Genomic DNA, 12,244 nt, shown 5'->3' on the forward strand with positions numbered 1-12,244 from the left:
TTTCCTGTGCCTCGACCCCTTCGTCGAACTAAACACCGTACACAGCAGGCGCGTCACAGCAGGGAGGAGCTTTGCGACTGTGCAGACTGTATTGCATATATACATACATACAAATATATATATATATATATATATATATATATATATATATATATATATATAAGGTTAGTAGAGACAGAGACAAACGAGAAAGACTTAGAAAATAAAAATAAGTTTACTGACGTTTCAGGGAGAGGACTCCCTTTCTTGTACTCTTGTACTCTGTGGTACTCTGAAGAAAGGGAGTCCTCTCCCTGAAACGTCAGTAAACTTATTTTTATTTTCTAAGTCTTTCTCGTTTGTCTCTGTCTCTACTAACCTTATTTTTTTCGCGCTCTGTGTGAGTTTTTATCTTTTCAGTCTATATATATATATATATATATATATATATATATATATATATATATATATATATATATATATATATATATATATATAGTTACCATTCATTGAGGCAGGGCACACTTGAGGCAGAGGCGTTTTTCGCAACGCAATGGTTCCAGTGACCTCCAGCAGACTTTAAAAAGCGGCGCCGAAAAGCTGCCGTGGTTCCCCAAGTATGTTTTGCATATTGAAACGAGATAACTCGTTCAGAAAAAGTGGGAAGGATAAGTGCAGGTTTTCTACACGTAAGTTACATAGCTCCTGCGGCTCCGTGGCTCGTGGTCAGCAAAGCATGCCTTCATAGAAATCTCTCTAGGCTGAGGGAACGTGATCGTTCATGGAACAGGAGGCGGCGAGCTCCTAAAAAACGTCGAGGGGAAAGAAGGAAAAGAAAATGGACTATCAAGCCATGAATTAAAACCTCAAACGCAGCAAACAGTGCCCAAATTTTAACCACAAGCGGTCTACAGGCCATCTTTAAAAGAATACGAAGTATGCAAAGATAGTCAGCCCTCCGCACAGAGCCATTGGCTAATCCCCTTCAGGGGACATACGTGAGAACTGTGGATGGGTACATTGACGTTGCAGCCAAAAGGCGGTTCGGCCGTGAACTTACGACGGCTGTTGTCTTCGTCCCTGGCCAATTCACCTGAGTGAGTAGGCTTAGACTGTCTTTCATCTCCAGCTGAAGAATATGACAGAGAAATTGAATGAGAAAGCCTAGACGGACGTGCAAAGGCAGAGCGCTATAGCTTTCAACTATTGATTTATTGGAACTAACACGTATTTATACCATAAAGGCACATACACTACAAAGGCAATACAGTAATAAAGGCCGGCAGTCTACAATGCCAAGGGAAGCATGGGTTGAGCTTTTTTTTTTTTTAAGGCATCCGATATCAAATCGGAAGGCGTGGGTTCGGTCCTCACTCTGGACGGGTGTTTCCTTTTTCTTTCTTTTTACATAAATTAAAAAAAATTTTACTTCACTAACAGTAGTAACTTCACTAAACGCGTCGCTTTGCAATGTTCAGTAAGATGGTCAGAAGCGGCGCCTTTCTCTGGATGACACAACGCAAGCGATCGGCGCACTCAGACACAGGATACATGCGCATTTTGACGAACTGCTCCCATGTCTTGCAAATAGGAGTGAGAAGACGAACCGAGTACCGTCGTAATTAAGCGCGCTGCATGCAGTGCTAATGAGCTAAATGTGACGGCGTCGACGGAGTCTTCCGACGGTGAGTAGACGACCCCAGGAACACGCTTCCCATCTTTCGAATTGCACCAACAGTGGTCCGATTAACGGTGAGATTATAGGGTGCCTCAATGCACGGCGGCGGCGCTGACATCGAGGCACCCTTGCCCTCGAAGTCTTTCCCTAAGTGAGATCGTTTAGTTGTGCCCCATATGTCCCAACATCAGCGCGGGCATAGAGTTTCTTACACTGTATACTTACGGAGATACCCTATGAGCGTGGGGACTCGCGCCGTTGTCATCTGCTACCCTGTGACTGTGAGCGGCTGGAGTTTCTGTGGTCTAATTCGCTCGTTTTCATGCTCGACTGAATCTAAACTCCAATTTAATATAGTTCCTGCCTCAAATTAATCATTAACACATTAAGGTAACTCCTCTACGCTAGTTTATACATGCGCGAAGTCCAGTGCTCAGATCTGCCCAATAAGAATTCAAACCGCGTCGACTTTTTTACTTAATGTATACTGCTGCTAAGCTGTCAAAAGACTCAACCACCTCTAATGCTGCGCAACAAGCGATGGCTGTAAATAATCGCATCACACAACAGGAAATACAACTGTTGTTGCATTTTCGGCGTCAAAAGCTCCATATTTTCGTGTATATGTACCATCATCCGATCCCTGAAGTTAGACATTAAGGGATGTTTCGGGGGCTCACATAAATTTCGTGTTAATATATGCTTTGCGGTGTGTAGCACCCACTTCCTTACAAACTGGCATTCGCCTTGATGAGCGCGAGGCGACGAAACATGTCTCGAACATGTTCGACACGCGCGTTGTTTATGCGTAATGATAATGCACATAAACACCAGAGCAACGTCATCGCGAAACAACGCAGACAATCTTGTCTGGAATATTACGAGGCAGCTTTTGTACACCAAATTTTTATCTTAGCTGTCGATACCATAACGAACCAGCCCTTTACACCCACACAGTTATGGCACGATTAAGGTAGAATTCTAATTTCGGTGGTGAAGGGTCGAAATTTTCGGTAACAGATACGAGAAATAGCATTCCTGCCGGCACAACCTGAGTAATAACAACCGAAACTAATGAATGAGTATGTGATTGATTGATTGTGGGGTTTAACGCGCCGACGCAGCGCAGGCGATGAGGCGCGCCGTAGTGGAGGGCTCCGGATTAATTTTGACCACCTGGGGATCTTTATCGTGCGCCGAAATCTCGTACACACGGGCGTTTTTGCTTTTCGCCTCCATCAGAAAAGCGGCCGCCGCGGCCGGGAATCGAACCCGCGACCTCGTGCTCAGCAGCGCAACGCCTTAGCCACTGAGCCACTGCGGCGGGTGAATGAGTATGTCCAAGAATGTCATTGGGGATATATATTTGACTTTCAAACTGTTTATAGGGTAAAGATCTATCGCTATCAAATTTGAGATGAAGTTCAATGATTTCAAGGAAAGTGCTCTTGCTAATTTAATTGCAGTTATGTTACAGCGGATCTTAATGCGGGCTGAGGAAATGTAGCACAAAAGGTACCTCCAGATTTTGATTTATTGTTTTACTTTAGTAATATCTTTTTTTGTTGTTGGGCGAGATCGCTTTTGAAATTTAAAATGAAATGAGAACATAGGTTGAGATGGTGCACCGGCAGGAAATGATGGACCTGGTAATTAGCTAGCTACTCCGTATTGACTATTCGAGAATAACTTTCTTTGGCCCACAAAATCCAATAATGAAAAAGCACTGCGCCACTCCCAAGTTTCTACATTTGGGTTTATGCCTATTAATAGCGGGAAAGGTCGAAGCGGCGACGGTTTTGTAAATGAGGATGTTATGACGCCCAGTTCGTGTTTGCGGACTGCCTCTGAATATCAGCCGACCGCGTTGTTGGTATCGTGCTCCATCCCCTGAGGTTGGCCTCAATAAACATCCGTATTCTGTTTAGAAGCATGGTACAAGACCTGCAGGCGCCTAAAAACAGAACACTATCTTGAACCTTTTATACTACATTTTTCTGGGACGCTATAGTGCATGCCAGCATATATAGGCACCTGCTGTGACAACGTGCAGTCATGTGACACGATATTTCCGACATTTCCGCAGCGTTACAAATACTATATAGCACTCCGCTTCAAAACGATCACCTAGGATTGAAACGCCTTGAGAAGGCCCACAACTCCCCGTGGAAAGACGGCTTGAATTCCTTTTTGTTCTTTAATATGTGGTCTTGCACTTTCTCGGTTGTTCGATATTAGCGGCTTGCTTGTTCTTTGTTTGAAACCATGCTGGGTACACGAAGCCGACTGTTGAGAAGCAGGCGATTCCTCTTCGGTGTGGTAATGACGAAACTAGCATATCGCAAATCACGCCTTTAGCGTCTATAGGTTGCCTGAATATTAGTTATGTTGTGATAAATGTTACGGACGCGTAAACTCCAGCGCGGAAAGTGTCAAAAGTCAATTGAACGCAGATAAATCCAGAAGTGAGAGCGAGCAAGGGTGAAGTAGACGACAAACGTGACTCCCACAACTGACTTTATGCAAGCGCTTTTAGCTGCGCCACTGTTGGCCGCACTCTCCGCTAACAACATTAATTTTTTGCTCCGCGACGCCTAAACGAGGCGATGACGCATGCAGAATAACAGTGGGGTTTTAAAACACACGAATAAAACGGGTTGGGATCTTCGCAGTGAAACTGTGAGCTTCCCGCTGTGATTTAGCACTGATGCCAAACAAGATCAGTGCTAAACTGCACTGTAGTGGGATCAGCGCTGCGATTTAACTGTGATTTAGCACTGATTCAGCCAACTAACTGAATTGGCAATGATGCCGTTGACCACGTAGACTAACGATACCATTTTTTTTTTTCCTATGTTGAAAGCGAGTTCAAGCGCCTCTTTAAACCTTGCAAATCTTAGTACGACGCTTCGCCTGTGTAAGAGCTTGGCCGTGGGTTCCATTCTAACTTCGAACGATGAAACTTGAAACCAAGCTGGGCTCTCATGGCCTGCGTGGTTTCTCAGTGGCAGTCTGAAAAAAAAAAAAAAAAGGACAGCCCGAATTGCTGATACTTCGCTTTTTTAATAAGTAACGGCAGGGCTGTTTCGGTTTTCAAACACAACTGGTTATAATAACAAGTCCACAATGGTCTTTAGTTTACGGATATTTTTTACGCATCAGTCAGCCCCCCCCCCCTACCCTACATTTGTACTTGAAAACATTACGTTTACAAAGTTTAGACTTCACCTTAAAAAAGTGCTTCTCTTCGGTCCTTATTCATCCCAGGCATCCTACAAGACTGCAACCGCCTCCCTGGACCACCAGCCACTACTGTTGACCGCCAGCTCTGCCTTTCCTACCAGCTAATATTAGATACTCTCACGAGCCAAATAAACCTGTTCACATCTAACCGAATTTCGTATTTCTTTTCGTTGTATTGTTGCAACTGCTGCCCACTTTAATGCTTTCTGGCGGGATAAATAAATAAACCAACAGATATTAAATAAGTTTATCTGAGTACACGTTCGCTTCTTATAGCCAATATATGAGAACGTTCATGACACATGATACAAGAGAGCCAATACAAAGAACAACCAGCTTCGCACTCTTGTTCAATAAGAGAACGTCTACCATAAGGAAACCAGTTCCAGAAAACATATATGCTTATGCAACGTTAATATTTTCCAGGTAAACACACCCAAGTTTTGGCGAGAAAACAAACGCGCAAAAAATCTCGATTGTTCTCAAAATTATGCATTAGAAATATCCAGAAGCCTACGTACAGCTAATTCTTAAGTGCTTCCGTGTTTAATTTTATGCTAGCAAGTTAGTGAACCACGAGTCTGTTTCATTTAGTGGTCCTTACACTTTCTAATGATATTCAGTGCTTACGGAACACGAGAGCCGCTTGGCGAAATTTCGTAAGTTTTGACTACAGCACGTTCGTGCAAGAAGGCACAGCCAAGCACGGTGTATCCCTCCTGGAATCGCGAGTGCACAGAGTCCTCGGAATCCTTGCAAAGGACCAGTTTCGGAAGCGGCGGCGCTTTATCGACCAGCCGCGCCGAGGCAAAGTGCCGCGCCCGTGGCGCCATCTGTCGAAAGAGTGTGCAGGGTGGAGCGGCGTGCGTTACTGGGGGCCATTTACATCGAAGATGGAGGCGTGGTCGGGAATTATCTCAATCGTATTTGAATTATGGAGCCCGTAATTTCGCTTTCGCTCATGCGACGCACCACCGGGTGCAAGAAATGGGCTTGGCCCACTTCTGGCTAAGTGAAATGCCAAAGGATCTTGGCTATTCGTTTTATTCAAAAAACGTAGCAGTATGACGGGCGACCACGCACGTGAATGGGAGAGCTGCCCTTCAGACAGTCGCTGTTTCGTCCGGTCAGAGCGGCGGTTGGGACTGTGCGGGAGTGAAGGCGCGCGTGTTCCGACATTGGATCGGTGGTTAAGGTTGTGAAAGGTCGGAAGAAAACGTTTTCACTAAAGGTGTAAATAACAAAGAAAACCGCAAAGGAACAAAACTATACCCAAGCGCTGCAAATTAACGGGTTTATTGCCCAAAGCAATAAAACCCGTAGCGCGAGCCTGGCCTGGCTATGATGACACTCTAAGTATACGTGTGCAACCATAAGCTTTATACGCCATCCATCATCACACGACAGAACCCTCAGCGCTGCGTGGCGTGCGTTATCCACCCGCTTTCAAAACGCACTGCCATGACCTGAAATCCTCCCCAAACCAAGGCTGCAACCATCGCGGTGCAGACTGGACCAGCTTGCGAAAACCAACATTTATAATGCGCCAAAATGATAGTGAGACAGATGCATTCAGCGCTTGCCTGCACTGTGGCGCGACCCTCAATGTGGAAATCTTACTCTTGTTATAGCCGATTCAAGGTTATGGCTTCGCTTCAGGTCGTGCGTGCGAGATCAAGGAGACCTGGACGCTTAAGTATCCGCATGTTCATCACCAGTCATGCGTGACATCATCATCATCATCATCATCATGTTCCCCACCACCACCACCACCACCATCATCGTCGTCGTCGTCGTCGTCGTCCTATCTACGCCCACTGCCGGGCAAATGCCTCTCCCATAGGTCTCCAATTATCCCGGTCCTGTGCTAACTGCTACCAATTTATCCCCGCAAACTTCTTGATCTCATCTGCCCATCTAATTTTCTGCCGCTCCCTGCCACGCTTGCCTTCTCTAGGGATCCAGTCTGTTACCCTTAATAGCCAACGGTTATCTTGCCTTCGGATTACATGCCCTGCCCACACCCATTTCTTGTTAATTTCTACTAATATGTCCCTAACACGCGTTTGTTCCCTCGCCCACTCCGCTTACTTCTTGTCCCTTAGCAATACACCTATCATCTTCCGTTCCAGTGCTCGCTGAGTCCTCAATTTAAAGGGACCCTGCAACACTTCGTGCAGTGCAAGTAAACCTGCGCGACGTTTAGAATAAACTTCCAGGAACACCCGAGCCAAATATTACACGTGCACGTGAAGCGGTAAGCGCGCAAATCGCCGTGAAAGACGCGGAAAAAACCAACCGCTCTCTCTTCAATTCTCCTCATTATGCACCCCTGGCATGGCCTCTGCGACGTCAATCGGGCCATGGCTGTCCTGGCTGTCCTATGGGCTGTCGCTGGTCAACTTCGCGGCTAAATTCTGCGCATCTAATTTTCTGACAAAAACAACAAAACGAAAAGTTTGTTCAAACAGCGCGCTCAATTTAAAACGATACTGCCCCAAGGTCCTTCGGAGGTTTTCTCCCTGTTCCTGTCGTCGCCGAATTAATAAAGCTCAAGCGCGTAGCCCGAACGAAATCTCACATACTAACTCATGGGTGACTACCCGAAAACATAAGCTTTATTGGTTCTTCTATTATTGGTACGGGCAGACATGCGGAGGGAAGGGGGGGGGGGGGGGGGAGGACTGGCCATGGCCCGGGTAACAGCTAAAAACACGACGGTGCCGGAAAGTTACCAGTGTCCCCTTTTTTTCTCCCGCGCAATACCTTATCGTGAATTCCACTGGGCGACTTAGAGAGGCAACCAAATCAACCCACAATCAACAAAATCCGACGTGGAGCGAGCAAATCCGAATTCACGAGACCCAATCTGTTTCGGCATAGCCCAAGGTTTCTCACATGAGAAATATGGAGCGCTCCGGATAGGAGCAAGTTGATCTGAGACAACCAGTGAAACATGGATTACCGACCACGGATACAAAATTTCGCATTTAGTCGACCAGTAGAACGCCCCATAAGAGTATGTTCGAGAGTATTTTACCCGTGGCAATTTTCCAAGTATCCCTGCGGAAACCGTTTTTCGCGCCACGGCTCAATCTTTTTTCTTCCCGAAAGACAGGCATTCAACCTTATGCTGGTATTTTCGAAGCCACCCCTATTCTAAAACCTTTTCGTAAATGATTCGGAGTCAAGGCCTGACTCTGCTTTCTTTCCTCTCTCTATTAGAGCAACGCTGTCTTTAGAACCTTACATGATTTTTTTTATATCCCCGCCATCGCACAAACAAGAAAATTCAAGCGAAACGCGTCCATGCAACCACACGTGCAACCGCTGTCGTTAAGGCCGGGTCATGTTGCTGCAAATAGACTGTGTACCAAAAAAAAAATGCCTCAAGTTTAGCACTTCTGGACCTAGTTATCAAGAGCGAAAGCAAAGACTATGCGCGCAGTGTTTCGTGAAAGTTTTCCTTTGCTTGAGATTTCGCAGCCTGCCGTCTAGCTACATCTACCAGACGATTAGATTCAGCCTTTCGTTTGCGCTGAAGAGCACCCACAGACGGCCCAGCCGGCGCGCCATCGATGACGACACTGAGGAGTCATGCGCCGGCAAAGCAGCCGGCAAAGCAGGGCTTTCGTGATAGTGTATTTCTCTAGTCTTCGCTCCTGTAAACTCAGTCAGCGCAGTGTTTCGTATATCAGTCCTTTAAGGGACCATGCAGACAAAATAAAAATATGTTTTATAAGAAGGTTGTCGTGTTTTATAGTGCCCCCGCGCATGTCCGGCAGCAAACGATGCTTTAATAAAGTTTCATTCATTCATTCACTGAGAAATTAACCAATTTAAGTTAAATTTTGATTCCCCGGCTAAATCGTGTGTTTCGTGACGTCTGCGATGACGTAACAAGGACAGGGCTTCAAGCGAACGTTAGTGCACTGTTTAGTCTGCAGCGGACTGCGGAGCGCCTTATTTACCGTCAGCTCTCCTAGATGGCGCCACCATACTCCGCAGAACCTCCGCCCGCCTTTGCTTTGTTTCTCACCGTATTTGCACCGGGCGTGGTTTTTTTACGGTTGGTAGTAATCGTTTCGTGAGACATGGGGTATGCCCTGCAAACAGGGTCACGTAAGACAATGCCGCTCACGCCAATCGGCCAGTGTTATGTGAGACAAACCCAAAGCGCCAGACAGCTGTGCAGCTGTGACAAGCATAGTGCGCGCAGTGCCAACAGCAGTACAGTGTACTGTAACAGCAGTACGCACTGGCACTTCTACGCTTACGTGTACTTTATTACCTTCCGTTATTTACCCCACCATTCTTACTGCTACAAAATAAATATGCATTAAATTTAAGCGAAAATAGCTCGTTCGGCAAGCTTATAAGCCCTGCCTAAGTAGCGTTTGCTTTTTCCGGCCTCAGCCAATCGCACGGCTGTGCATATGACGTCATATGTTCTAGCGCGGGAAATGAGCTAGTGAGCCGCATGGCCATTCCCTTGTCTCCTAATTACATGCTTATTTGAGCGAAGTTTACGTTGAAGGTGGTGTCATTGTGATTCTAACGAGGCAATATTTCGAATGAAACAAACATGCGTTTTGCCTGCATAGCCCCTTTAAACCCTCAACTAGTCATGTGGTTCGCTTGCGCTTAATAGCACGCACAGGTTGCCCAGTCGCCGCTAGCTGATAAGGAGCAGGCGAAGCGGTCGTTCACGCTAGCCCGTCACGTGATACCGCAGCGGGGAAGGTTCCAGCAAGCGAAGCAATACGAAAGAAAGGCGCAGCTTGCGCGCCGGCAGGTGAAGGTCGTTGCGACGGGATGAATGACCTTAAAATATGTAGCGTACTAGAGTTTTCGGTCTAAAAACGGCCCCGCGGCGCATGCCCCTATGCTATTGCCACGACCGTCGCGTGTTACACTTACCTACGAAACTCCGCTGGGGCCTCTGCAATCAGCCGCTGCTCATGCCTTCATTTTTTGCGAACTGAAGGGCGAGTCCCTTCGTTTTGATGGGAGGGTAGGGGGCGCACCACATACCTCACGGAAACACTTAAAAACGAAAGAACGGCAACTAATACAAATGACAATAGAAGAAAACAGAGCAAGACAAATCAATACAGTGCCTGTACTGCTTTCTTCTTTTCTCATCTTTTGCCTTAGTTCGCATTTTTTTATTGTCTAAGTCATGTACCAAAACTTGGCCAACAACACGTGATGTCTGAACCACCACTGCTTCCTGTATACGCCGGTGGTGCAAACCATGGCGTCAGCCAGGCCGGCTGTAAAATGTTGTGCGTTAAGTATTGTAGACGTTTGTGTTATTTCATCTTGAATATCCACTCCTGGGAAGGTACGTGTACTAAGTACTCCTGAAGTACAACTTGAAGGCACAGAACAGAAACATGACTATGCAATGCAGCGTCATTGCAGCCCAGATGATCTGGCGAGATAAGCTGAAGAGGCGCGCCAATCCCATTCAAACCTTGACGTTTGAATGGGATTGGCGCGCAAGATAATCTTTCGGCAACGGCAAGATAATCAACGGCAAGATAATCTTTCGAACAGCATCCGAAGGTTTGCGAAGCCGAGAGCCAAACCAGGTGCCGTAAATGCAGCGCGAAGAAGTTGGAGAGCCCGGATGCCGTAGGAAACGCCCAGTTCGAAAAGCAGTTTCTGAAAGTATTGCGATTTATCTGGGACCTCCGAAATCAGAGGTAACAGGAGAAACCTGCCACCCACCAAACCTGAATTCGTGCCCACCCTCTGCGTGTTATTTCCCGAGTAAAATGTGCGCCACCATTTGATACTTTGCATCACTTAGAACCAATTTTTGGCGAAGCAGAAACCATACGCCGCCGATCTACGTGTGCTTTACGATACCACCTTAATAAACAACGCTCAACGAAATAGCTGATGCCTGACTTCTCCACGTCACTCGCGCTATAGCGACATACACTATATCGGTGCCGAAGTTGTTGTTTAGATCTCTCAGTAAAACAATACCCACGATAAAATTAATCGTTTAATTGTCCACCTCTCCAGTCTCGCTCGCCATCTTCAGTCAGCTCCCAGCAGTCTTCGTGACGGGCAGGCGTGGGGAATCTCGAACGTGGCACAGGGTCAATCAATTTGCTCCAACTTATGGGGGCGCAGCAGCTGTTCTTTGAGCGCGAAAACTTCGTCGCTACTTAATGAATAGGACATGCAAGCACGTCCGGACGTCCATGCATGCACACCCTCTGGACGAGGACGCCGGAGGAAACCCCCTAATCCCTTTGGGGGTCGGCATATGTACCATATTTGCAACCATGACCTGCCGACGGGCGAAAATTTTCGCCAAGTCGGACATGTGTAAGTAACGCATCTTTTCATGACGTCATTCCCAGAAAACAAGCATTCACTTCGATGTGCGCACCTAGTGACCTTGAGAAAAGAGAATATGCGAAAATCCCCCTCGGAGTCATTAAAACTCTGCTTTATCCTGCCCACCAGCGTCGGGGATGTAGCGTTTTGCCGCCTAATCGTGCCTCCCGGAGTCCTTTCACAGCTGACGTTTGCACACGAGAAGAGCGACACAGCGCGACCACGGGGCATAGCCCTGGCTATGCCGCGTGGCGGCGTAGCCATCGCTACAGCTGCATATATCCCGAGGTGCATCCGACGGAATGGGCCCCGAGGCCAGCAGGCATGCCGGGCACGCGCGCGGCCATCGGCCAGAGTCGAGGGCTCGCCAATGAAGCGGCGACGACCTTGGGAAGCGGGAGGCGTGATCGGGAGCCACTTGGCCGAAACGCTCACCTGCTCGAAGTCCATTCCAGTGCATGGTGCACACGATGGCGGCAGCGAACCGTAGTGAACGGGCGTACACAACAAAGCGCGTCTCCCCGGCAACCCGCCGAGCGTCATGGTCCGACTCATCCCGCGCACACCAGCCGCCCAGCTGCCCGGACATGCACGGACGCTTCCGCTGTCGCGGCACCCGTTTACAGCACCAGGGTCAACGCGGCGCTGAGATTGAGCCGCGCGCTCTGTACACAGCTCCGGCTTATCTGTCGTGCGAACGATAGAGGGCGATCCGTAACCTCAGCCCAAGTTAAACCACGTCCGAACGGGTACCGCCCTTGTAGTCGAGGAAGAAGCGTAAGCCTCTTTGGCGTAATGAACGAGTCACTGTTCCATCACCGAGTGACGCGTGCCCCGACGGGTCCAGGCGCTTAATTAAGGGGGCAATTAAGATAACGTTAAGATGAGCTGACAACCGACGGACCATCACAGAGCGGCTACAGAGCGACAGGGCTAGGAGTAGATGAAGACCATTAACTTGATGAAGGGAGGAAGTTAGAAAAT

General features: G+C 47.6%; 1 protein-coding gene across 10 annotated transcripts in view; it reads right to left on the reverse strand.

Moving 5' to 3' along the window:
- The window catches only part of LOC144148956 (inactive dipeptidyl peptidase 10-like), a 541,623-nt gene that overhangs the window by 187,224 nt on the left and 342,155 nt on the right, over positions 1–12,244 (reverse strand). The window contains exon 1 of one of the 10 annotated variants that reach the window (XM_077680498.1): positions 11,696–11,763. The exons of 8 other annotated variants lie outside the window; for them this stretch is intronic. In XM_077680498.1, the coding sequence (XP_077536624.1) occupies positions 11,696–11,710 (15 nt within the window). In that variant the 5' untranslated portion in view covers positions 11,711–11,763. Of the gene's footprint in view, positions 1–11,695; positions 11,764–12,244 lie in introns of those variants that run through there. One more of the 10 variants, XM_077680491.1, reaches the window with a different exon arrangement.

Source organism: Haemaphysalis longicornis, unplaced genomic scaffold (genome assembly GCF_048455015.1).
Source record: "Haemaphysalis longicornis isolate Haplotype H1 unplaced genomic scaffold, Haemaphysalis longicornis Haplotype H1 scaffold_1, whole genome shotgun sequence".
Lineage (NCBI taxonomy): Eukaryota > Metazoa > Arthropoda > Arachnida > Ixodida > Ixodidae > Haemaphysalis > Haemaphysalis longicornis.